Source organism: Canis lupus, chromosome 7 (assembly GCF_003254725.2).
Source record: "Canis lupus dingo isolate Sandy chromosome 7, ASM325472v2, whole genome shotgun sequence".
NCBI classification, from domain to species: Eukaryota; Metazoa; Chordata; class Mammalia; order Carnivora; family Canidae; genus Canis; species Canis lupus.
In genome coordinates this window covers 56,671,396-56,699,200 of record NC_064249.1, presented here as the reverse complement: position 1 = coordinate 56,699,200, position 27,805 = coordinate 56,671,396, and the positions used below count along the sequence as shown (strand labels likewise).

The following is a 27,805-nucleotide window of genomic DNA, read 5'->3' as shown; positions in this document are numbered from 1 at the left end:
TGTCTTAATTAAAAAATACAAACCAACAGCAGAAATCATCCGGATAAACTGTCTATATCTCTCCAACAAACCTGAAAAATATGCCTTCACTTGGGGCCATGTAGTCACAGCCCAGCAGGTAATAAACTCTATTTTTTAAAGTACAAGTCCCAGTGAAATGAAGAGCATAAGTGGAGTAGACATTTATTTCAAAGCTCTAAGCATGCCTGACTATGGAAAAGAGGTTCAAGATCTTCGAGTATGCTCCCACTATAAGAACTTTTCTACACATTAATGTCTTTATTTCCTTTCATTTCAAACCTGGTGAATGGAATCAACTGACAGTAATTGATCTCTACTTCTGAGACTGTAGATTACCACATCCAGCATAGGAAAATTAGGTTCCTGGCTCTGGGACAGTGAGTCAAAGTGCTGTATCTGTTGCAGTGTAATTTGTCTCCTCTCTGCCTAGAGAGCTTGAGTTGACTGATGCCTCGAAGGTATAAAGGTCTACACAGTCCTTGTGCTCATATTGGCAGTATTGTTACAATAGTGGTCATAGCGCCTGCAATCTGTTGAGCTCATGCTATGTGCTGGATGACTTCTAAACACAATTTTATTTAAAAATTATTTCAGTGGCAGGGGCTCCTGGGTGGCCCAGTCAGATAAGCATCTGCCTTTGGCTCAGGTCATGATCCCAGGGTCCTGGGATCAAGCCCCACATCAGGTTCCTTGCTTAGCACGAGCCTGCTTCTCCCTCTCCTTCTGCCACTCCCTCTGCTTATGCTCTCTCACTCTCTCTCTCTTTCAAACAAATAAATAAAATAAAAATACTCCAATGGTGCTTACAAAATGAAGCCATGACTTGGGACATTTATATGCCTTGCTCAACGTGATGGACATGGATTTGAACCCAGGTCTGCCTGATTCAAATTCATGCCTTCTTACTACATCCTTCTAAGAGTTAAATTAGGCAATGTGAGAAATTTGAGTAGGCTGACCATAAGTTTCAGGCTATACTATTGTCCTAGCATAACCAATGGGTCCACATGTCATGCTCGAAAGTGTCCCAGTCTGGAGAATAAATTGGATGATCACTCTGTCTCCAAAAAAAGGTTTAAAATGAACATAAGACTTTTCTTAGGTATTACTCATGATGCTTTAATTAATCTTTTTGTCTTTAACGAAGGACTTTAAACCAGTAGCAATTAGACTTTGCCTGGTGTAACTGGGAAAGCAGAGGGACTTGTGAATGAGGGTCACTCCTTTGGCCTCCGTCTCTGTCATCTCTCTTCAAGAATCTTTGTCTTTCCTTTTTCTTCTATCCTCCTCCTAGTATCTGTGTCTTACTCTGTGTAGGCATTCCCTATTGATCAGGGTCAGATAACTGATTCTTTGGTGTTACTTTAAAAATTAGGCTTCATCACTCATTTAAATGCTCAAATCACTGTTAACAATACTTTTGTCAAAAAGAGAATGAAAACCACTTTAAGGGTCTCTAACATATTTTCCTTTCTTCCTTCTCCTTAGGCTTGCTGCTGTGACACCCCCACCCCCACTTCTTTACTACAGCCGTAGTATAGAGGTGTCCAGGGAGCTTTCTCGTTGCAGTTCCTGGACAATGCTACTGGCGGTTTCACTGGGGTAAGCCAGCTCCAAAATGTATTATTTCAAGCACCACCTCACATGTCTTTGCTCCTCTTCTGCTCTTATGGGCAAACTGTTGTCCCGTTTCTATTATTTTAAAGGGCTCTTAGTAAGAAGAAAGGAAATGATTTTTTAAAAATCCGATAAAATACATAACTGCTTAAAAGACACATGCTATAAGAAAAGCTAACTTTCTCTTTTGTCGGTTTTAAATGTATGGCTTTGATTTATGGATCAAAATTACTCATTTATTATTTTATCTATACAGCTCTGGGCAATTTTGACAGTTAAAATTTAGTTTTATTGACCAGTGCAGTCACCGTGCCCACGAGGGGACTGGGGCACACAGCCGGCTGCACTCAAGAAATGATGATTTTTGATTCCATGACTGAGTCAGATTGGGAATCATAGCCGATATAACAATAAGTTCCAAATCTCAGTGCCCAAGGCAAGAGGTTTGCTGTAAAACACAATCACCCTTTAAGGAGGGGAGGAAGAGAATCTCGGGACGAAGTTTGCAAGCACGATTTAATGCAGCCAGGATAGGCCATGGATATCTGTCCATCAGGACTGCAGAGAATAGAGGGGAATGTTTCTCTAAGACCCACTTCCACAGACTAAAGGTGAATGAGCAGAAATGCCTGAAAGGCAAAATGAATGTTAGTTGTGTAGACAATGAACCAAACACCCCTTACGATTTGAGAAAATTCACTAGGTCTATTAACCAACCTTTTACTTTTTGATATGCAAAAAAAAAAAAAAAAAAAGAACCAAGGCATTTTTTTGGGGACATTCTGTGACCACCCTCTCTCTGTCATAGAGACACAAACTCATGCAGTGCTTTTAGGCCAGATTAATTTAGGCCTATTCGGCTACCAAATTGGCCACCTCTGCAATGTTAATTTAGTCTTTTACTCGAAATCCCCTGTGATACATAAACAGACCTCCAAAGGCTAACAAATCAATAAAATGTCTAATTTGATTAGCTACGTTTTCAAATTCATCGAGACAGCTCTAAGCTGAAATAAATAGGTGGGTAAATAAATAAAGGAGGGCACTCACTTGTGAGTATTTTCCACGTCTTCTTTTCATCATCGTAGTACTGAACCAAGTTGCTGGGGAGCCGGTCCGGCCCAGGAGGCAAGCCTCCGACCAATAACAGCATTTTCTTGTTAGAGCGAATTCTTCACCCAAAACAAAAGAGGAGATGAATAACCACATTACTGTAGAGCCTTTTTAGTGGCGACGAAATCATAACCATCAAAAGAATGTTCCTTGCTTGCAGATTTCTATTTCATTTTTTCCTGTTTCTTCTCCCATTCATGTCTCAACAATTTTTTTGAACCAAGCAGAAAAATGATCAGAAGAGCAGCATATCCCCATACTCATGGAATAATAAGCTCCCTTTATGCAATTTGTTAGAGGTTCATTCTAGAACGACCTTTTTCTTATATTATCCCTTTAAATCATCACTCTTTACAGCTGAGTACACATGAAATGCTCTGGAGTTGTACTAAGGTTAAGCATTAAAGTTGCATGTCAAAAATCGTATTAGTCAAAATCATTATTATAAGCCATTCTCCACTCAAAGAACCTTGAAAAAATTAAGGTTATGCAGAGAGTTTGTGAGCCAACTCTTTAATCACCCAGGGAACTTCGAGTACCAGTTTGGTACAATTAGTAGCACAGGGCTAACTGGGGTAGGTTAACCAGTATCAAGGAGACTTTTTGTTTAATTTAGCTGAGACTTCTGCCTTCATCTCCTTCCCAGCTCCCCCTCCCCTTCCCATGCACCCCCCCACCTCCGCCGGGCCCCATCCCTGGGCACCACTGGCGACACAGCAGCACCAATTGGTAAAAATGAGACTGTGAGGTTGTTTTGAGCCTCCCCAGAGTGGAGCCCTGCCAATGCTTGCCACTGATCCAGCGGCATGAACCTGCTCAACTGTGCAAAGTCACTCTAATTCCCTCCCTCTGTTTTTCTACCTTCTCCCCCAGGGGGCAACCACTGAAAGGAGTGACTACCCACCCATCAAGAGCTGGCAATTCGCTGCTATTAACCGTGACTGTGATTCCCAGTCTGCCTGGCAGTTCCTGAGAACAGGCCTGCAACGTCTCATATGCAGTAAAAGCTGTAAGATGCATCCTGGCCAGCACACATGACCTGATGGATGTGCGATCCTTGGGAAGGCTAATGGATTGAGCACACTTGCGATTGGAGCAGGGAGGGGAGGCCCAGACCCCCACGAGGGGCCTGCTGATTTAACGGTCGCTTTACATATAATTGAACTTTTCATTTACCTGAGAGGCTGAAGGTGGTGGTGGAAGAAACGGAACAGCCATGACTGAAGGAAAAAGTCAATAAATACAAAAGGGTTCCTCTTAACTATGATCACAACCCGCGGTGGTGGCTCTGAATCGGTTATTACATATTCAGCCTGTCGTTCTGATTCAAGGACGCTTGGCAAAGTATGCCCTTGTGGAGAAGCACTGTTTGTTGGTTAAGAACCTAACATTCGGAGAGTTAACTTAATACAGTTAATGACATTTCCATGTGAAGGAAGGGAACAGGAGAATTCCTTTAATGAAACTCTGGTGCCATTGAATGCGCTGTACATGCCTCGGTAGGAATAATACCTTCTGGAGAAACTCCTATCAGGGAATCATGGATAGGGGGAGCCGTACTTGCAGAAGAATGTCCAATGTGATGTCAGCTTGCAATATCAATTTTGTCACAAACCAAACGTCCCCTCACTTCTTTGAATTCTACAGTACTTTGGGACTGTACTCATATATGCCTGTTAGACCAGAATATCATAGCAGAGAGCTCCAAACTTTGAGGATTTCAGTGATTAGGGTGGGAGGGGAGGGCGATGGAAAACTCAGTGAAGGAAGTAGCTTTCTTTTATTCTGAAATGAGAACCTGTGTAACTGATGTGCTATGTAATCTCCTAAATGCATGGCTAATAGAACTAAGATAAGACTATTTGATTATTGTCATTATAGTCCAAAGAATCAACCACTCTGTGAGTGTAAGACAAGTTAAGATGAGAGCAAATACTCTTTTTTAGGTTGCTGCCATCTGTTACTATGTGTAGACATTTCCTGTTCGACTGGCAGGCACCATTCTGTGGCTGTCATGACATGATATATCTACCTGCTGCCAGACTACGGCTGATGGCAGGAGGACCAGTATCTATGGTCAGACAGAAGAGGAAAGACTCAGTGAAGTGGTAGTGTGACCAAAGCAATATAACTAAATCTCTATTTTAATGTTTAAATAAAGGTACTTCTTTGTGTTTCATGAATGACAAATGGTGAGAAATGAATGACTTAACTATGTTTGCAGGGTTGTTTCATTGATTGGTAAGGCCAGCTTCCCTGGGCAAATCCATATTAGTGATTTCAACAGCAATTTAGATGGACCATCTCTGGAGGTGAGGAGAGGATCTAGGGTCTCTGTTCTCTCTGCCCGAAGAGCCACTCACTGCCATCTGTGCTCTAAGAAATGGCCTGAGATTACCAATACCTAAGCCACTGAACAATTGGAAAATGGTAACCACCCTCACCCCTGCCAACAATGACATGATTCAAAGGGCTACCTAGTATAGCAGTAATGAAAACTTCCACATAAACTAAGTCTCAGAACCATACAGCCTTCTCATGGAATGTGATGAAGGATTATATGGAAGGAAAGGCAATTCCACCTGACCCTCATTGGTTGTGCATTTCCTGTGAAGGACCAGTGTTTTAAGTTCATTGTGTATGGCCTTTTAGTGAGTGACGACATATTTTAAACTTGCACTACTATATTCATATATTCATTTGACTTATTGCGGCATCTCACTTAGATGATTTTGTTTCTAAAGCTTGTGTCACTTGATTTTCTAACCCACTATCAATATTATTTAAGTCTAAATAAAGTTTAAAGCTCTACCTTGCGAAGGTGAATTAAATAGAAGCCAAAAATAGGAAAAAGCATGTGAGAAGTAGCAGAAGGCAGAAGAAAAAATGCAGAGACTCACAGAACTCATGTGAATGGTTTCCTACCTATTTTCTCCATTGACTATGGAAATAGCCTCATGTTACAGAAATAACTCCATTTACAGGGATGTTAGAAAGTTCTCATAGTCAAACTAAATGGCATGGAGAGTGTTTAAACACAGGCCTCCTAATGTTCCCAGGCCTATGATCTTTGAAAACTTCAAATTTATTTTTAAAATTTTTGTCTTATCATAACTTCTGATTAAGACCCAGATGACCAGGATTCTAGGGCTAATTTTCTTTTCTTTCTTTCCCTTTTTTAAAAAAGATTTTATTTATTTATTTATTTATTTATTTATTCATTCATTCATTCATTCATTCATTCATTCATTCATTATTTCATTTATTTGAGAGAGAGAGAGGAAGAGAGAGAGCATACCCTCAGGAGGAGGAGCAGAGGCAGAAAGAGAAGGAAACTCCCCACTGATTAGAGCCTGCTGTGGGGCTCAATCCCAGGACCCAGGATCACGACCTGAGCCAAAGGCAGATGCTCAGCTGACTGAGCCACCCAGGAGATGCTTTAGGGCTAAATTTTCTATTCCACAGAGTAATTTTGTGTAAATTACTTGGCTTTTTGGAGTCTCTGTTTTCTCATCTTTAAATAGATTAATAGTATCTGACTTACCTCTTCCAGGGATTGTCATGAGGATTATATAATATGATAAAGTGAAAGTTCTATGTAAACTCTAAGGTAAACTATTAATCTGTAAATATCGGCAATACAATGTGGGCTTCATTTCAACATAGCAAACCTGATTAGTTAAAAAAAGAAAAGTAACATTTGTCACTGAGTTTCTTGTTGAGTTCATGTATATAAATACAAGCTAATTAAAAGGACTTCACTACCTAGTTGTTATATGTTCTTAGAAAATTATTACTTTAACCATATTGAATATCTTTTGAGCCTTATTATGAGAAAATACACATTTAAACATTACATGAAACTGAATCTTTCTGGATCCAAATAAAGGGGTCTAATAGAGATCACTCTACATTTTTTTGTTTCTTAAGAATAAAACAAATGAGAAAAACCATCACATATTTTACTTTGATATAAATGCAATGTCAACTATTCAATTACTCCTAGAAAGTAATACATGTGAATAATTCCTGTGGAAAAGCTTCCATTCTTTTTACAGTGTGCAATTATAATAGTGACACTGACAATAATGACAGATAATAATGAATGTGTATTGGATATTGAAACCTCTGATTATCATGCTATTTATTTGATGTGTGTGAACTTCAATTTGAAAACACCACGATAAAAAAGATACCTTGTGAACCAGAAAAGTAAAATTAGGAGAACCTGAATTAACTTGCTGAAGGGGGTTTCAATTATTCTTTTCTAAATAATTCCAGCAGAGCCTTACAGGTTTAATTTTAGATTAGGAAAAATCTACAGGTGTAGCCTTTTGCAATAATTAAAGTTCCTTCACATGGCCACCTGGTACACTTTTTTAGAAACTCTTTACATAGGGAACCGATTTAGCCAAAATGAATATTTTCTCTTCAAATTTGTTAATATTTTAAAAATACCCCTTTTTAGTCTTCGACTTAGCACCACCTAGACCAAAGTAATGTGTTTAAAAGACAAGGAATTAGAGATAAAGGGCTTAGTATGTCATGATTAATAACATTATTTGGATGCCTTTGATTTGGCTTCCTAGATTCTTGCATAGAAAAAGATAAGGTTAAAAAGGCGATGGAATTTGAAGGTCTCCTTTGTTCCATCTCAGTAATTGCCCAACATTTACCATGTGTCATATTTGTGTGTGTGTGTGTGTGTGTGTGTGTGTTTGCGCGTGTGTGCATATGCGTGAGTGCTTGCGCGCTCACATATTCTGGTTCTGGGGATGAATGATTGAAGGATGACCTAAAACCTCCTTGTGTAAACAAATTTTTCATCATACTGGTGTTCTAAGTACGGTAAAGTCTCATTTATTTATATTTCAGTGATTTGGAACTTAAATAATTGGGAAACAGGCCAGATAAAGTTTACCTTTCCATGATACATGGAAAAAGTTTTCATTAACTATATTGCAAGGAGAGTTTTAACCTGTTGAAGAAATCAGGTGGTCTGCTGGTACTTTAGAGCTACCTATGTACATTTAGACTAAATTCCTTTTACAGATTACAAATCTTTCTCATTTATTTATTAAAGAAAACATTCTGCAGTCTTCTAAGAATCATTACATCAAAGAGTTAGAAGAGAACTTTGAAGTAATCTAGTTTGGTGATCCCCAAGCCTGGGAGGCACCAGGTTCATCTGAGGGGTTACAAAATTTACATTCTTGATATTGATCCTCGGGTCCTCACTCCCAGAGATTATGATTCAATTGGGGTGATGCCTTAGCAATCAATAATATTTCACAGCCTTCCAGTAGATTTCAACTAACATACAGCCAGGTTTGAGATCACTGACTTGTCCCCTTCTCTCCATAACATAGAAATCTTTTTTAATCGTTTTTTTCCATAGGTAATTATTCTTATCAATTTGGCAATTTATAACAAAATGGACCTTAGTTTTTCAAATCCACTTTATTGTTGAAAGATGTTGGACAGTTTTGTTAAATATGTTTTTTCTCCTTATTCTGATCTGAAAATCTAAGTTTTCTACAAGGAAAAGAGCAAGTGCCTGTGTCATGGCAGCACTTTAAATATTGCAAGACAGTTGCCATATGTCTTCTCTTCTCTGTGTGGAAAATCCTCAATTCTTTCTGAGAAAGTTTCCTCCCATCATATTCACCTCTTTTGAGTATCTCCAGACTATTGCTGTACCTTTTTAAAGATGTGGTCAGAATTGTATACAATATAACAATATGATATGTGACATGATGTGTTTTATAGTTTTATAATATATTTTATATATTATATTTTAAGGCTTTCTAAAATTACAGTAGTCTTTTAGAGGTCCCAGTGCTGTGTTGGGTTCCTGTTCAGCTTCCAGAGGACTACAAATACAGATTTTTTTTTTTTTTAAAACAAGTGTTTCCAAGCCAGGTTTTTCCTGTCCTATATTTCTTCTGGGTAATATTTTAAACATCAATGTGTGACTATTTTTAAAATGTTATTTAATCTCTACTGATTTAGATGTTTTGTTTCAATTCACTTATTATTTAGCAGTTATTAATTGAGTTCCTACTATATTCCAGGTACTGTTCTAAACACTAGAGCTAATGGTGGGAACAAGAGGTATAAATTCTTTAAATTCTCTCATGGCACTTAGTTCCATCCTAGTGCGGACATCTATTGAAAACATTCTCAAAGCAAGGATCCTGCTTGTTAAGTTGTTAAGGGGTATAAGTCCTACAACTTGGGTGAGATCCTTGGCTTTAGTTCTTTTTTTATTTGTATTATTTTTTTAGAGAAAGAAAGAGTAAGTGGGGGTAAAAGGGGGTAGTGGGAGAGGGAGAGAGAATCCCAAGCAAGCTCCACGTTCAATGTCGAGTCTGACGTGGGGCTCAATCCCATGACCCTGAGATCACAACCTGAGCTGAAACCAAGAGTCAAATACTCAACGGACTGAGCCACCCAGGTGCCACCCAGCTTTAGCTCTTTTGAGATGAATGACCTTGGGCTAAACTCTTCTCACTTTTTAACCTTATTTATGAAATAGGGATAACAACAGACTTAAGGAATAGGGTTTTTTTTATTAAATTAAATAATACATGCAAAGCATTTATAATAGCACTGGATAAATGCTATCATTACCATGTTCCTCCTCCTCCTCATTGCCATCATCAGTGTTAGCTATTTCTTTGTTGTAATTTGCAGGCTTGACAAGCTAGTGGCCTACATCCTAGTATTAGAACTTAAAAATAGTGGTGCTGTATTTCCATTGTTTAGATATTTTAATTATCCTAACCTGTTCTCTTTGAAACAATACTAACTCATTGGGGGTTTTACTCTAGACTTTCTCATCTACGGTCTTTTAGGAGTATGTAGCTGTTTTTTTGTTTTGGTTTTGTTTTGTTTTTTGTTTTCAAACATAGTGATTTGATGGAAAAACTAAGCAGTTTTGAAATGGTAAACTGGAGTAGGTAATCATTTTCCCATCCTCTAAAGGCCAAGTTAATTTTAATGTCAGAGTCAACCAGACCTGGATTTAAATTCTCTTTCTGCCACTTCATAGATTTATATCCTTGGGCTGGTATGCTACCTCTCTGAGCCTTAGTTGCTTCATCTGTAAAGTGGGACTGTCACGAGGGTTAAGGGTAATGAGAAAATAAATGGTTGCTACTTGCGAATAAAACCACCTTTCAGAGCCAGTCCCTTTAACAAATGAGAAGTACTTTGTGCTGCTGATGCCTTGGAAAATGAATGTCTCTGTCTCGTGAAAGGAAAGAAAAACTGTTATCTCCGACACAATCCAGTAGGGAGAGGCTGGAGAAGATTGGAGGAAGTTATGACTCATTCCCATTACTTTGCAATTTTAATGGACTTCACTAACCCTATGATGGCTTGGTATTTCAAACACGCAGTGAGTGAATGGGCAATTTCACATCTGGTGGTCTGGCGGGGATGTCTAGTGGTGGTCTGGGAGGCAGGAAAAGCAGGGAGATGCAAGCCCCCAGGGATTTACAGACGTGAGGATGGGTGTGGGATTACCATAGGCCATGAGATATGTGGGGTTTGTAACAGTTTCACCAGATCTGGGAAGCCACCCACTGACATTTGGATTGCATATGGAAAATATGTAGCTCTCACAGTAATCAATCGATAAATGATAACTATTATTATGATGCATAATTATTAACCTTATAAATCACTCGTGCAAAAATCAATCATTGGAATTTGGCTTTTTCTTATATTGCTTAGAAGCCTTTCAGAAATCATGGGTTGCGCTATTTATAAATAGCCTGCATCTTTACTGCATAAGTGAGTTTCACAAAAATATAAAACCATTGGGTTTCCTACAATGGTGTGGACCCAGATCTCTAATAAATTCAACTTGCTCACTCTCTGGTCTGCTAGCTTGCTCTCTGTCACCGATCTCACCAAACCATATCCACGTCACCAAGTTTTCTGATAGTCTTGATTATTCTGCTATGTTCTTGCTATTTTCTATATTTTCCAAGTCCTGAGATTCTAGAGCCATGATGTTTCTTCAGCCTATCTCCATATTCCAGTCAAACTGCAGTTAGCCTGAATCAACCGGGTTTGGCTCTCTCCTGAGCCAATGGAGCAGTGGTGTCCCTGCTCCCATTGAATTGACCTGTCATAACTTTGTCAAATGAATTTCAACAAAGCCTGATGTTGATCATCAACGACTTCAGTCCTTTAAAAAAAAAAAAAAAACTATTGAGGAATTCCCCATTACCTATCATCTATAAGGTGCGCATTTTCCCCACATCATAACTTCCCTTTCTCTCTCTCTTTCTCTCTCACAGGTGAATGCCTTGTTTATGATTCTCTTTAGGGATAAAAGAGTTTCTGAGTTAAGGTCTGAAAAAACTTGAAAGAGGAATATCAGTTGGAAACTGCTTAGACCATGGGGAAAAGTAAGCCGAAGAAGATCCTGAGCGATTGGCCAGGAGGAGACTTTGAAAATCAGCTAGACTTCCCGAAACTTCCATCTAGAATGGTACCCAAAAGTCCCCAGAGGAGAGCTGCTACCCTTTTCTTAAATTTTTCCAGAGAAGTAAACTCCCTTGAGAATTTGTTCCAGCTGATTTGCTGTTGTATTTAGGTTTCTTTATCATAGCTGTTCTTGGTAATTACACAGCAGCTTTCATCGGAAGAGCCTTTAAATAGACCTGATAATGCCTCTCTGAGGTAGGTAAACACAAAGTATCATTATCCCCATTTAACAGATGAAAGAATAGAGGAAAAAGGGCTTGGGCATCTTTTCCAGTGCCTCAGGATGGGTTTTATTTCCTCTATCTCACAGAGGAAATGTCTCTAGCGTTTTCTCACACCACCCTTCTGTGATTCTCAGGGTCAGGTATAACTGAAAATGCTTTAGCTTCCCATCTTCTGACCCTGGAGCTGCCTTCTTCCTACCACACGAGTCTGGCTGCGTAGTAACTGGAGAATGGTCAGTCATACACATTACTCACTTTTTCTAAGATGGAAGTAACTTTAAAATTTGTTTGATTATATCATAAAGACAATTCATGCTCGCTGAGAAAAATTCTGACCATACTTACAAGCAAAAAGGACTTACAGTATAGTAGGTGGTCAATAAACGCTTCTTGTATGAATGAAGAAATGATAAAAGAATGAATGGATGAAAAGAGTCACTGGTAATCTCACCTTCAAGAAACACATCATTACTGATTATCATCTCATCCTTTTTCTTCCCTCTCATCTGTTTTTAATGTCCAGTCCAGGAATGTGATAGTGAAGATGTCAGAAGGCAAAAGGGGAAAAGGAAAAGTCATATTTCTGAACTCTAAGGTGGAAGAGTTAGACTTTGGGTAACAGTCTTACTGACAAACACCCACATTTAACTTGCCACCTTTACTCTGCACTGCCTGAAACCCCTTTGTCTTTTATCCCTACCTGAGCATGTCTAAATAATCAGTCTTGCTGTTGTCACACCACCACATTCATGGTTTTTCTTGGTTATCTCTGTCTTTCTTTTTGTTCTTTAGGATTATTATTGTCTCACAGAATGAGAGCTGCCCATGATACAGAAAGTTTACCACATTTCAGTTATTAGCACAATATAGAAACTTCATGATATTTGCCACATCCACACACTATGATGTTATTTAATATTTTACTTAAAACTGCTCACTTAAAAAATATTTAATCCTACTCTAATTTAGTGGCTCCCAATGCTGGTGACTCTTTAGATAATCACTGGGGAAAGCTTTCTCAAAGTATCTAGGATGGGGGCAAGCTCTCAGAGAGTCTGGTTTAATGACTGAGGGTGGGACTCAGCATTGTTTTTTTGTTTTTGTTTTGTCTGTTTTGTTTTAAGCTTTCTTTGTGTGATTCTAATGTGTAGTCAATATTGAGAATTATGGCTCTAAGCAATCATATTTATGAATTATGGACTTCATGGATTAATTGTTCTTTATTTCTATACATGCTCAAATGTAGTAACACCTAACCTAATTATTACAATAAATTTAAAAGTGGTTTTTCATGTACCATCTGAAGTTATCTCGCATCCTACCAGATCGTAGGCAAACATAGTTGAGGGTACACTATAATAAATGGAAGAAGCCAAGACATTAAGGCCTGGACCTCTGAAAACCATGTTACATTCCAACTCTGCCACTGCTTATATACTTGGCTGTGAAAAGATCAACCTCTTTACGGACTTTAGCTTTGCACATTGCAATTGTAAGTAACCGTCTTCCTGCCCCCCACTCCCACCCCCACCCCCCAATTCCTTGCCTGAGCCCCTGTAGCATGCTGGCATTGTCCACAATTCCTCCCTGGCACATATAAATTCCAGGTGGATTAGGAATGTGACCATTCTTCCTGTATATGGATGAGGTAGTTGGCTTATGCTTTTGCCACTCTCTTCTGGGACCAAACTGGTAGACTGGCTAATGATGGTAGAGGTAGATGTGACAAAAAAGCCTTCCATGAAATGCAGGCCTCCTCCCTGAGATCATAAGCCTTAAGGGCCAGAACAGGTGCGTGTTTATATTGTACATAGCACTTCACACTTCATCCTTGGTCCTTTGCTTCATGAGGGACCATGGCTTCCAGCCAAGTTTTTACTCCTGTATTTCCCCCCTCCTTCCCACACCTCCCAGATTAAAGCTTCCTTTAGTAACTAGAAGCAGTTGAATATCTTCTTTGCTTGATTACCTATATAATCCCTAATTCTAATACCTAGTACTTAGTGCCTTTCTTCTGAAGAGCATAAATTGCAATGGAAATAGCATCTCATTAATCCTCCCCGCATCCCTGTGAGGAAGTTGAGTGGCAAGTATTACCTCCTAGACTAATCCCCATGCCTGCAAGTGGGACATGGGATCTCACTGCTCACTAGCACAGATGCCTGCTGCCGAATGAGCTGGCAGGGACAACCAATGTTTGTGTGATAGGAGAAAGCTCTCCTCCTCGTTCAAGAGAGAAGTGGTTCCATGCAGCCTGTCACAAAGGAGCCATTCAAGCTCTGTGTAGCTTGGTGACAAAAGGAGATAAAGCATCACTCTCACGCTAGTGATGGACTCATAAGTAATGCCTGCATTTAAACTCCTAATAAAGCTCAATTATTAGACTGTGCTGCCCCCTGAGAACAATCTCATTATTGAGACTTCTCTCTCTCTCTTTCTCTCTCCCACCCATCTGGCCGGCTTTTTGAAGACATAAGAGTGACTTCCTGACCTGAGGAAACTGGTATCTGCTGCACAAGAAAAAGTGCAGAAAGACATAAGATCACAGAATGATGTTGAAAACACAAGTTCAGGATATCATATACCTGGCTAAAATTACTTGTCCCCGAGAATCTAGGATGTAGCAGTCAAAATGAGTATATCAACAACATCAGCATTCACAAGGAAGTCCAGCCATTCCAGATGATGCTGAGGGAGACCATGGCCAGATCCTACCTCATGATCTAGAGCCTGATTTTATCCATTACTCTAACTCCAGGGAGAGATTTCTCGTGGGGGAAGCTAGGAAGCTTGTTCTGAGGAACTGGAGCCAGCCTCCTACCAAGCAGGCTGTTTCCAGTTGGAGAGTCACTGCAGGAGTGGCCATGCAGGAAGACAGTGAGAAAAGTTAGTTAGTAACTGAATATATTACTCTAGGCTTCTCTTGGAATATTCATGGCAATAAATATGTGTCCATCTTCAATTTAAGAAAAGAGAGTTTCAGCTGATACCTTCTAAATGGGCCCAGAATGTGATTTTAGGGGCAGAATAATTCCGTGAAATCATCCTGGGATTAAGATAAATGAAGAAGGTTACCCTTACTTTTGGGTAGATAAGCAGCAAGGGACTGAGACAGGCCCCGGGTGTGTGTGCTGTGGAGACAATGAGGTGTGGCTTGTGGGATCCAGCTTAGGGACACCCTGCTGCTGTGGGTGAAATAGGAATCTCTTATTCTCCTCTTTTCCTCTCCCTCCCTGTGGGGAGCCAGTTCTTTCTGTTCTTTGCTGCTTCACCAACCCTGGAGGGGCGAATGCTGAAGTAAACCCTAGCTCCAGGGCTTTGGGAGGCTAAGAGACTTCCCGATATTCTCCCTGAAAAGGACATCTGTGTGGAAGCGTCCCAGACCCTCCCAAACAACCAATCCACAACAGTATCCTTTTCAATCATCAGTTCTTTGCCAGGCGGAAGCAAATTATCCTGGGGAAGCTGACCACATTCTCTGAAGCTGAATTGTGGACACTCTGACATGTGGCTTGCATTATTCTGAAAATACTTGAGTGTAGTAAGTACCTCAATTCCACCATCAGGAAATAAATCCCTCGGAGTCTGGTAATTCCAATAACTTACTCTGTGATTCACTTCCCCCTTTCATATGTCAGTTTATCAGATTTCCTTTAATTCTGCAACACCTTCCCCTCAACCTTATCTTTCAGTAAATCACTCTTAGCATTTTCTCCCATCTTCTGCAGATCTGAAGTGAATTGGAAAGCAGAAGCAATTTTTTGTTTTAGTCTTAATGATTTTCAAAGCGTGGTCCAAAAACCACCAGTAGCAAAACCACTTGGGATGTTGCTAAATATGCAGGTTCTTAGGTCCACATTCCAGATTTATTTAGAATCTCTGAGGTAGGGCTAGGGAAGACATATTTTATTAAAAAAAATCTCTATTGTTGATTCTTAAGAGATCTACTGATTTAGGCAAGACTTTATGAGGCCGAGGAAAGAGGATATTTTTCTCTTCCAGCTTTGTATTACTGGAAAAGCTATTCATATATTGCTGACTTGGATCATTGCTTAATTGCCTATATAACTTTGCCCTATAGACCTAGTTGAAAAATAATAATTCAGTTAGCTTCCCTAACCTGTTTTCTAACTCCTGTATCCTATTATTGGCTCTTGGTGTAAACTGAATCATGTTTCCCGAAATTCATATGTTGAAGCCTTAACATCCAGTGTGACTGTACTTGAAGATTACCTTTAGGAGGTAATTAAGGTTAAATGAGGTCATCAGGTGGGGCAGTAATCTGATAGGACCAGTGTCCTTATAAGAAGAGAAAGAGACACCAGAAATCTCTGTCTCTCTGCACACAGAGGAAGGGCCATGTGAGGACACAGAGAAGGCTGCTCTCTATAAGCCAGGAAGAGGCATCAACAGAAACCAACCCTGCTGGCAACTTGACCTTGGACTTCCAGCCTCGCAGAACTGTGAGGAAACAAATTCCCGTTATTTAAGCCATCCAGGCTGTGTTATTCTACTTATGGCAGCTCAAGCAGACTAACACAGCTTTCCTTTAACTGTCCAGCCAACAGGAACACAGGGCAGAAAGAGACCAATGAATCTCACACTCACTTTTGGGAACTGATGCTCAAGAAGGAACTTTCTATAGTCAAACTTGCATAAATACCTTGGGAAAGGGTTTTCCTAATTTTACCGCACAAAAGCTATACCTCGTTACAGCCTGCCATCTACATTCTGTATGGAGAATTTGGGATACGGAGAGGTAGGCTCCTTATCTACTCCTCTTGTGCTCAAGGGCTGTACATATGTAGTAAATGTTAATGGATAACAATGTTCCAGTGGAGGAAGGGCAACTAGGAGGAATAATAACAGATATAGCTAATGGAGAGAAGTGATTCGCATCAGCTTTGGTGGCAGACTAATTAGTGTCTATAAAGCCATAGACATGAATTTCTTTGTGCTTTCACAAATTTTAAATGTTTTTTATGCTCTGAGACTCTATAGTTTCCTTGCCATAAAAAATGTGAAGCATTTTCCAGACACATCTTTCTGAGTTGAGAATTATTCTTTCTAGGTCAGAGAGACCGTTGTTTTCTGGAACTTGGGCTCTCAGTTTGACTCGGCTGATGGAAGGCTGGAGGGGCTCCTTTCTGTACAGGGGGTGCCCCTTCCTTGGAAGACAGTTTTACTTAAACTACTTGCTGCTGGTTTAGTGTGCTGCTTTCTAAGTCTGGAGAAATCACAAACCTTGAATTTCTTTGAGTGAATTAGAGTGATGTTTACATATTTCAGTTTAGCTTTGCCTGCTTTCTCTCTTTCCAAATTTTGTGTTTTTTTTTTTTTAAGATTTTATTTATTTATTCATGAGAGACACACACACACAGAGAGAGAGAGGCAGAGACACAGGCAGAGGGAGACGCAGGCTCCATGCAGGGAGCCTGACATGGGACTCTATCCCGGGTCTCCAGGATCACGCCCGGAGCTGAAGGTGGCACTAAACCGCTGAGCCACCTGGGCTGCCCTCTTTCCGAACTTTGAATATAAGAATGTCTGAGTGATAGCTGAAGTTTGTTAGCTTCTAGGGATACTGAAGTGACTGCCTAGAATTAGTACTTTCTTTTTTTTTTTTTTTTTTTTTGTGTAGTACCTTCTTTATGTAAGACTTCCACATAGGGAAGAAGATGCCTGCCTTTTAAACTACGCAAATGACTAATTTAGAGAGGTTACCTGCTTTTTGGGATCTGTTGGTGGTGCATACTAGAAATTATAAAGTTATCATATACTTTTGATAATACTTTGTCTCCTTGAGTATCTAGATAAAGAAATCCACATTAAAATTCTACCACTTTGCACTCTGATGGTGGCCTGGAGCCTTCTTTGTGATATAATAGAGATGTAAACCTTAACGGAAAGCAAAAACTTATTTGGTTGTTCAAAGAGATTCATAATCAAAATACAAATTGTCCATCCAGAAGCATAAATAGCCACGACCGAAAATCCTGGCCTGTATTGTTTCTTGCTGATCCCCATAAGGAACACTTTTGCATCCCTTTCCAATTGAGAGCATCTGTTTTGCAGTTTGTTTTCTTTTTACATATTTCTTCTGCAGTGGCTCTTATGGGTTATCATTGTCTTGGCAACCAAAAAAATTCACCTCATTCTATTGTCTTGGCAACCAAAGAATTTCACCTCATTTCCCTAAAATAATTATTGTATAAACATATTTTGAATTAAAATTTCCTATGTAGCTCTAAGAAAATTTAAATAAATTAAGTAATGGATTTTTTTTTATTAAAAGTTTTGCTAAAGTGAGTCCAAACTATTAGTTGAGAAATATAATGCCTAAGTCAACGTAAAGCCAGAATAATCACATGGAGAAGAAGATAAACAACAAAATTGATCACAGATATTTTCTTCTGTCACACCCAGCACTGGTATTTTTAGTAATAGACATAATGTGTCATACAAAAGTATCTTGAGAGTTCTCCACTGTATATCTGCATGCATTTTCTTTTCATCTTTGTCAGCTACAGCAACCAATTCCTGCAGAAGATGGGCCCTGGCTGTGCTCTAGGAGTCACAGGAAACACTACTAAAAATCCTTTAAAGACTCATAACTCAATAAGAAAAAGACAAATAGCCCAACTAAGAAATGGCCAAAGGATCTGAATCGATATTTTTCAAAACAAAACAAATAACCAATAAGCACGTGAAAAGATGCTCAATGTTGTTAATCATTAGGGAAATCAAACCACAATGAGCTAGCACTTCACAGCCATAATGATGACTGTGGTCAGAAAGATGGACAGTGAGAGTTGATGAGGATGTGGAGAAAGTGAAACCTTCATACACTGCTGGTGAGAATGCAAAGTGGTGCAGCTGCTTTGGAAAACAATCTGACAGTTCCTCAAAAAAGTGAAACATTTGTTCATTGTTCACTGAATATCATATGACCCAGCAATTCCACTCCCAGGTATATCCCCCAAAGAAATATAAACACAAGTCCAACACAAACCTATATATAAATTGCTTATAGCAGCATTATCCATAATAGCAAAAAGTGGAAATAACTCAAATGTCCATCACTCGATGGATAAAGAAAATGCAGCATATCTATACAATGGAAAACTCTTTGGCCATGAAAAGGAATAAAGTACTATTACATGCTTCAACATAGATGAACTTTGAAAACATCATGCTACATGAAAGGAGTCAGAAAAAACACCACACATTATGTGATTCCTTTTATCTGAAGTGTCCAGAACAATAATACTATGAGTCTCTGGAGACAGCCCTCAGTGGGACTGAGGGGATGATGGAGGAAAATAGGAGCTGATTGCTACCAGATTACAGGGTCTTTGGGGGGGGTTAATAAAATTATTCTAAAATTAATTGTGCTGATGGCTGCACAACTCTGAATATACTAAAGTTACTGGATTTTACACTTTAAAAGGAATTGTATACTATGTAAACTATATGCCAATAAAGCCATTTAATGTGAATCCACCATGATTTTTCTAATTTTTCCAATTGCTGACATAGATAGATCAAGAGGATGGAACAGACTCCAAGGCTGGCCTAAGCTCTGTTGTTCATTCAAAGGTGTAAAAAATAGACACTTTCAGCAGAAATATTATCACTAGCAGAGCAGCACTTGAGATTTATGCTATGTTAATCCAGCTCTAGAAAGAACATCTTGTATGGAATCAAGGATCCTAATAAATGAACAGAAAAGCAAATTAGATATAAATAGAAGTATTCTTATAAAAATAAAAGCTGTCCATTATAAAGTATTCATAGCCAGGCACCACATTAAGTGTTGTATATACATTCTTCCAACATTCAGAACTGCCCAAATGAAGTGGGTATTAATTACTATGTACACCTTATTGATAAGCAGGCTGAAAAGAAGTTAAGTAAGTCACTCAAAGAAAGTCTGCTTGTAAATCATCGAGGTGGGATTTGACCCACCTCTGTGTGACTTTTGGGTCTTAATTACTACACTATAGAACTATTTAGATATTTGCATTGTAACACGGCCATTTTATTTGTACATCCTCTTATGCCATATTCTTTCTCTTATCCATATATGTAGGTTTCCAAGCTTTACTGTTTCCTACCTACAAATGTCATTTTGGAGTGAACACTTGTGAAAACCTTAAAACAGGGAGATTACAGGGATTGCCACTGACAGTAGAGGTACAGTTGTCATAGTAACCAATCCACCCAATTGGTCTTTGCTATAAGGCACATGCTCCAGCCTCTATATAATACACCAATATTGTCTGGGATCCTTCAGAGTTATCAGTGAACCCCAGTTTAATGCATATGAGGTTCTAGATCCTAGTGTGCATATTAAAGCATTAAAGTTTTTCCTTCAAAGTTTCCCTCTCTGCCTCACAGATTTTCATTCTCTCCTCTAATCTTTTCCATTTGCCCAGGATGTTCTGGTGTGATTGGTTTTAAGGGGGGCTAAAAATCAGAGCCAGGCAGTGGTCTGCTGCTCTGTTGTAAGTGGGATTTACAAATGTCATTATTTTCTTTTGGGGGAAAAATTGACCCTCCCAACCCAATAATTCCTCACTCAGTGCCAGACTGTGATTTGTTGACTGTCCCGCTCCCTTTCCCACATACAAGATAGACCTGCAGGTGCTAAAAACACACGTCAGAAATCATTGCACAGAAAACTTCAAGCTGGCACCGAGCTATATGCATTTTGTCAGTGGATACACACACAGACACTACACACATCCATCGATCCACAATTTTCTTTCTTTCTTTCTTTCTTTCTTTCTTTCTTTCTTTCTTTCTTTCTTTCTTTCTTTCTTTCTTCTTTCTTTTCTTTCGATCCACAATTTTCTACAATGCCTCTCCATTTGCAAAAACTGTCTCTTCTCTAACATTGGTGCTGTCTCTCTTCCTCCTCCTCTCCATTTCACTGGCCTCGCCTGTCTTCAGAGGCACCTGAAGGCACATAAGGCAGGGAAGTGAAACCGACTGTAATTCTTCAGTTCACTTCTCTGCAGCCTCCAGTGAGCCAGTCTCCATACGGTGGCCCAGCTGAGCTCTGAGGAAGTTCAGGGTCCCTGTGCAGGTGCAATTTACCCACCCGCTCACAGGCGCACCGGGAGCCCAGGACCTGACATATGCATGTGAGGGGCTCGGGGATGGCAGAAAACGAAGCCTCAAAGCTTGAGTTTAGGAGATTAATAAGAAGAGGGAATGCTCCTCTATCAATGGAAGAAATGGAAGGCTTTTACATCTAAAAAGGCCATCGTTTTCCCTTTGAAGAATTATATATAAATTACTGTGAACACTCAGAAAGTCTAATTTTCCCACTTCCTTCTGATGCCCTTGTGTTCACTTTTGGGTTCCTTCAACTTCATTACTCTGGTCTTAAAAGTCTCTGACTAATTCAGAGGGGCTCTAGTGAAATCACTGACGTTTCTTGACGGGCAAAAATGTATTCAGTTAAATTTTGTCTATTGTATCTTTTAAAATTAATAAGTTGATTTTAAAGAGCATTTTCTGTTTACATGTTTTTTTCATGGTTTCAGCATATCATTACCAAAATCCTGGCAAGTAGAACTATAATTACTAACCCATTTTACCGACGTGGGGCTCAGCTAAAGTGCAGCTAGGACATCTATTTAGATTGATGATTTCAAAGGCAGTGTTTCCACCATATTATTGCTGATTTTATCAGTTCAAATTTTTTTTTAAATGCCGATTTTTCCACCATGGAATTCAGCCAAGTAGTGGATAGTTCTTAGCAGAGCCTACAACTTCCTGTATGATTTGGACAACCCTTCTTGCATAAGCGCCTAGCCACACACACTTTCTGTCAGTTCCTGGAAGGTACCAAACTTTTCTCTGCCTGGTGCTTATGTGCATTCTCTTCTCCCAGCTTGTGTTTTCCCTGGGTGCACACCTTGCCCTCCTCCAGACCCATTACTCTGGATATCTCATCTTTTAAGGCTCATCTTAAATCTCCTGGTCTCTCCAGTGAGGTTGTGGGACTCTGTTATATGTTATCCCATGTCTACATATGTAGATATGTTACCTCTACATATGTAGATATGTTATCCCTACATATATCTATCCCTATCCTATAATATATATGTTATCCCTAATCTACAGCACGTATTACCGGTCTGATTAATTTGGGTAATTCTTTTTTTTCCCCTTACACTGGTAACTGCACAAAGTCAGCACTGTTAACTGCACAAAGTCTGTCTTGTTTAACTCTGAATCTCAGAATCTAGCTCAGAGCTTGGTGCATGATGTGTTTACATTCAATGCAAACTTGGGGGCTAGTTTTCACAGCAGAACTTCTTGTTAGTGGTAAATTGCAACACATCATCCCAAGTTCCCACTGTGGGGGTGGTATGGTCATAGGCATGGGTTTAGAAAAACTATCCAGGGCTGTGAAGGTCCCCCTGTATCTCAGGTCTGCTGCCAGTCCCAATTACACTGAAAATTAAGATGATTTTGCAAGGAATGCTCCTATAGTTTCATATCCTCCTATTGGAATAACAGACTGTCCCCTTTGAACTCTGACACTTCTGAAATTACCACATTATCTAAAAGAAGGAAACAGTTTTTAGTGAAACATCTTGATTAACTCAGATTGCAAATATATAATTACTGAACTGAATTGAATTATGGGAGTGAAGATAACCATGATTGACCTTTCTCTGTTCCTTGGGGAAACATTTTTTTGTGTGTGTGTCTTTAAGAACTGACTTTTCTCTTTTCAATGGAAGACCATTAATGATCTTGTAAACTATATTAGTTGGGTATGTAGTGACTTAAATGCTCCTAAATTTGTACTTCTTTGTCCAACAAATATTTAACAACTATTCTCCAGGCTCTAGAATTTCCTTGCCCATATTCTTGTACTACTAAGTCCTCTTTTTCTTTCTTTTTCAGATGGTTTATCTTTTAATAATTTCTTCGATTTCCCATATTTCCTTGTATTTCCCTTACTGCTTCTTTTTCTTCTTTTTTTTACTTCCTTATCATTTATTTTCTCTCTTTGCATCATAAACATTAATTATTTTCATTTCCCCAGGATTGTAGGCTTTCTCTAGTACCTTTCTGCTTTAATTCTTTTTTTTTTTTATTCTCCCTCTTCCCTCCCCCACCCCCCGCCAAGGCCTGGAGCTGCCTGGCCCGCGGGGCCCAGGCCTTTCTGCTTTAATTCTAATGCTGCAAACAGTTCTAACCCTATTTTCATTAATATTATTTGTGGCTAGATAGGCCTCGTTTTAATATTCACAGTGAAATAGACATATTCACTGTTTCATCTATGTTATAACTGAGAGTCCTTCCTCTGGTTAACTCATTCTCCTGCCAATATAATAATAGTGTTGTGTTGTTGTTGTTTTTAAAGAAATCATCATGCATCATGAATTATCTTGGAAGTTAATGGAAAGGACATAACAATGAATATATTTTCTAAGTGAATGACAGAAGGTATAAACATTTATGGTATAAAAATTGTTAAAATGATTTTCTTGAAACAAGATATAAACCCAATAAATTTCCAATTAGAGTAATCTTATTTTGTGTTATTAGAGTATACAGACATTTTTATAATTCTGGCTTCTACCTGTTGTATTTATCACCTGTAAGTATCACCAACATGAATAACTTTCTATTGTCCTCACGGAAACAAAGCTGATACCCCTCTAATACTCTAGTGCACAGAAATCTAGGGAAAAACCTCTTGGTTCAATTCAAGCTCCTAGGCTTTGTTTTGTGTTTTGTTTTATTTTCACAATTATTTTTCATAGTTAAATTGAATGTTCTCATTTTTATTGATTTATTTAAAATATATTGGCTCATTGTATTTTTAGTAAGTTAATTTCTGAGTGAAAAATCTTAGCAACCCTATTACATGGCCCCTTAATCTCAGAACTAATAATTAAATATGGTAGACCAATGGAAAAGAATTTTGGTTTTCCAAAGTATTTATCTCACTCCTTTTCATTGTTTGGGTCATTTGAAGAAGCATGAGAAGTTGTAACTTTTAATCTCTTCAGTGATGTAGTAAAACAAAGATATGGAAGGTATATTAGAGTTCGTTTTCTGTATAAGCCATATATATATATATATATATATATATATATATATATATATATATAACATACACTCACAACAAGGGAGTATTCTTCAGATGATGATGACTGACTCCCAATTCAATCGTATACAGATAATTAGACAAATTATTCATCTTCTCTGAGTCTCAATTTTCTAATATTTAAAAAGATGAGAAGAATGTTACAAGGAGTAGAAAATGTAAGCAAATAATATGGCAAACTCATGGTAGGTACTCAACAGTGATAGTTACTATTGCACCTGGTAGACAAAATTGTGTGTGTGTTGATCATCTTTCAAATAACCTCCATTTTTATTTCAACATTGGCTTTGTCAATTCGCACTTAACTGACTAACCTAAGTGTCCACCTCAATTATACTTAAGACCAATATCAATTCAAATTGAACTCACATTTGTAGATCAAGGTCAGGCACTTGATCTACTGAGGGAGATAGACACATAAACCAAGCCTACAACAGTAGGAGTGTCCTCCAGGGGTTACTCATTTTGGAGAAGGCAGGGGGAAATTATAGATGTACTCAATCTAGCTAATTCCCTTGGAAGTCAGGAGTCCTGACAACACATACCCTTTGATCAAAGCAGCTGGAGTTATAGAATGGTATTTAGAAAAATAATTGTTCATATGTTCACTTATGTGTTTTGATTAGTCTGCTGGATATTGCATGTCAATCTTAGCAATGTGTTAAATGTACCTGACTAATGTCCTGCTGGAAATCATTAAAATATCATATAAATGATATTTAAACCTCTTCTGAATAATGACCAATTTCTGTTAGCTGGTTCTCTATATAGTATGCTTGAAAAAATTGAGCAACTCATTCATTTTTTAAATTAATTAGTCTTTACTTTCCGAGATTGCTACTTAAATTCTTAAGCCTTATTATGGAAAGTTGAAATTCTAATTTGGCATCAGTAGAATTATTGAGACTTGTATTCTTTCCAAGCAGAGGGAGAATGATCAATGAGATTCTTTCCACTAGAATGAGGACAAAATTTTGCGTCCATTTTGTTGATTAATATATCCCAAGTGCCTAGGACAGGGGTTAGCAAACTATGACTCACAGAACATATCCAGCCTGCCTCCTGTTTTTATATATGCCCCGACCAATGGATTTTACATTTTTAAATGGTGGGGAAAAAACAAAAAGAAGAAGAATATTTCATAACATGTGAAAATTATACAAAATTTCAGTGCCCAATAAGTGATGTTCTATTATAACACAGCCATGCCCATTCATTTACATACTGTGTGGGGCTGTTTTTGTGCTACAAGGGAAGAATGGAGTAGTTTTAACAAAGATTGTGTGGCTCCCAAAGCCAAAAATAATTGGTATTTGGTCTTTTACAGAAAAAAAAAAAAATTGTAACCCCAGGTTTAGAACAATACTTTTCCTTAACTTCTTTTCAGGTCAGATACATTATTATTTAACCCTTACAAGTTTTCCAAAAGGAAAGTGTTAAGTCTATATATAACTCTAGGGCCAATCACTGCCTCATATCCTAGAATGGAAAGGTTCCTTGCATGAAAAAGAACACTGTGGATGAGAACACAGACCCAAAAGCCACACTGCCAGGTCCAGACTTTGGTTCTACGACTTACCAGCCGTGCAAAAATGGGCAAAATACTTAACTTCTCTGTGTATCAGTTTTTCCATCTATAGAATGAGGCTAATGGTGGTACTCATACCTTAGTGCTGTTTTGAGCATTAAATAAGTTAATGTCTGTAAAATGCTTAGAACATCTTCTGATATTAAGTAGTTGTAAATAACGTGATATATTTTTTTTACTGTATTTTACTGTATTTTTAAGTTAAGAAGATAGAGAATCTTGGAAATTGGCTAAGGTAATGAGTGAAGTGCACCATTTTCATAAATATGGAAAAAATACAAGATATGAATTTAAAATGTGAACATGTCCACTTTTGTCAGTAAATCCTCTGAGTCAATACAACACATTAATATCTACTCTAATTGCTTTTTGATTGTAGGATATAACTATTTGGTTCCCATACCTGTGATATAATTTTGTAATCAATGGTCCTGTTTCACATAATAAACAAATTGTATTCTGAATGGTTGAGTAACTTCTGATACAAAAATCTAACTACCTAACAACTTCTAATCTGAGGGTATCAAATTGATATAAAGGGAAGTAACAATTTAGAGAATACATGGATACGAGATTGGTTCGCTTTGCTAAGGTTGTTATTCAGGCCTTAGAAAGAGAACTGATAGAAAATATAGTCCTACATTTAAAGAAATAGTCTTTAAGCACCAAAGCCAGGAAACAAAACTATGTTAGGAAATCTAATGGCTTTTTAATCATTACAAGTCATTTTAGCCAATAGATAATTGTGCTCCTTCAAGTTTAAGTAGATTTTTAAATTAATTTATATGAAATCTTTAAATAGACTTTTTTAGAGACTCTTTCTAAGGTGGCCCTCTGTCTTCTGTGAAATAGAATCTCTGGAAAACTACACTTCAGTATAGGACTGTACTTGGGACTGTGGTAGCTGGTGGTTAAACGTTTTAAAAAAACATGATTATTTTCTTTACAGGTGTTTTCCTGTGGAAGGGTCAATGGACTTTTTATGTGCAATAGTAATATAGATTGGGGAGCATATTGGTGAAGTGCAACACTGAAGCTTTCTTATTTTATAATCTTAATTCTTTCAACTTTCAGTTAGCATTTATTTAACTGTTGCATTGTGTGAGATGCAATGAAAATGTAAAAAAGAAGTTCCTGAATCCAGTCCAAATTGACTTATTTGAATGACTACTAAATTATGCTCTAAAATTTAAAAAATACAAATGAAAAAAAAACTTTGGGGGTTACTTAAGCTAAACTTAGACTGTATGTTGTCTGATATTTACCTTCTAATGTACTATAAACATTGCATGTTATGTCACTTATTAAATTAAATTTCATACTTTGGAAGCCTTTATAAAGGTCTTTTCTAGAAACTTTTTCCAGAACTTATTTCTTGTTTATATTTCTTGCAATAAAACAAAGAGAATAAGAAATAAGACTTTGAATGTCTTAATTTTTGTCTTCTCAAGTCCTTTTCTCTTAAATTAGTTATGTATATATTTGAATATAAGATAATAAATCCTTTATTTTTAATTTATTATTCTTTTTCATATTATTCTATGCTTAATTTGCTAAAATAAAACATGAATCTGAACATAAATGGCATACTCAGAAAGACTAAGCCACTAGAGCAAAAATTAAATATTAATTTGGGTATTTAGAAAGTCTTCAGGCTTGGGTTGCTTTATTTTTCTAGATGTAATAAAAATTCAAAATTACTTAATAGTCTTTAAAAATATTTAAAATATTGTTATTATGTTAATGGCCTTACTTTCTATAGATAATGTGATTCTTAAGCAAGTAGATTCTTTTTGAAGTGATTCTAGCTCCTCATATTTTGTATTTTTTCCAACAGATTAGTCAATTTTAATTTTTCAACTCCTTGTCTAAATTTGAGGAATTCTTTCATAGACTTTAAAAACTATAGGTGGATAAAAAGTAATAAATATAATGCATCCCCACTCAATTGTCTTCAATAAAAGTGATGCATTTGCAAAAGCAATTGTTTAACACATTTATCCTTCTGTTAAACTACATGTAAATCTGAGAGAACATTTTTATATTACGCTGATGCTATAATAAATGGGCCAGTATAATACTATTGGTTACAACTTACAGCATTTCTCTACATTAAAGTTAAGATCTTGATGGTTTGTCTTACATCTTTTTTGCAAATTAAAATTAGAATAATGTAATTAGTCCCCCCAAATTAAAATGCTACCGTTATCAATAATGGAACCAAATCTGAATTATAGTACTTTGAGAGCAACAACAGGTTCACATGAACTGTTTTCTTCTCTGTATCTTCTGCTTTTAAAGGAAAATACAGTTTTCTTCCTGCCGCAGAAGTATCAGATTCTTGCAGCATCCATGACACTTGTAAGCATTTAGTGGTCAGACACCACTACATATCCTTCAAATGATATGGCCCAGTGAAGCTGGAAGGTGTCGTCACGGAGCCAGGCAGCCTGGTATCTCAGCCATCCACCAGGACAGAACCAGCAGGCCCCAGCTGTTATGCTGAATCCAGACTAAGGTGGAAAATGGACTTTGCATTTTGAGAGTCAACTGTCCTAACACTGAGCCCTAGAACATACTTATTAGATAAAAGTACAT

General features: G+C 37.9%; 1 protein-coding gene across 3 annotated transcripts in view; it reads right to left on the bottom strand.

Annotated features, from left to right (window-relative positions):
- Positions 1-27,805, bottom strand: part of KLHL14 (kelch like family member 14) — a 116,114-nt gene that overhangs the window by 83,019 nt on the left and 5,290 nt on the right. For all 3 annotated transcript variants that reach the window (XM_025429211.3, XM_049112804.1, XM_025429210.3), the window contains exon 3: positions 2,689-2,810. In XM_025429211.3, the coding sequence (XP_025284996.1) occupies positions 2,689-2,810 (122 nt within the window). The remainder of the gene's footprint in view (positions 1-2,688; positions 2,811-27,805) is intronic.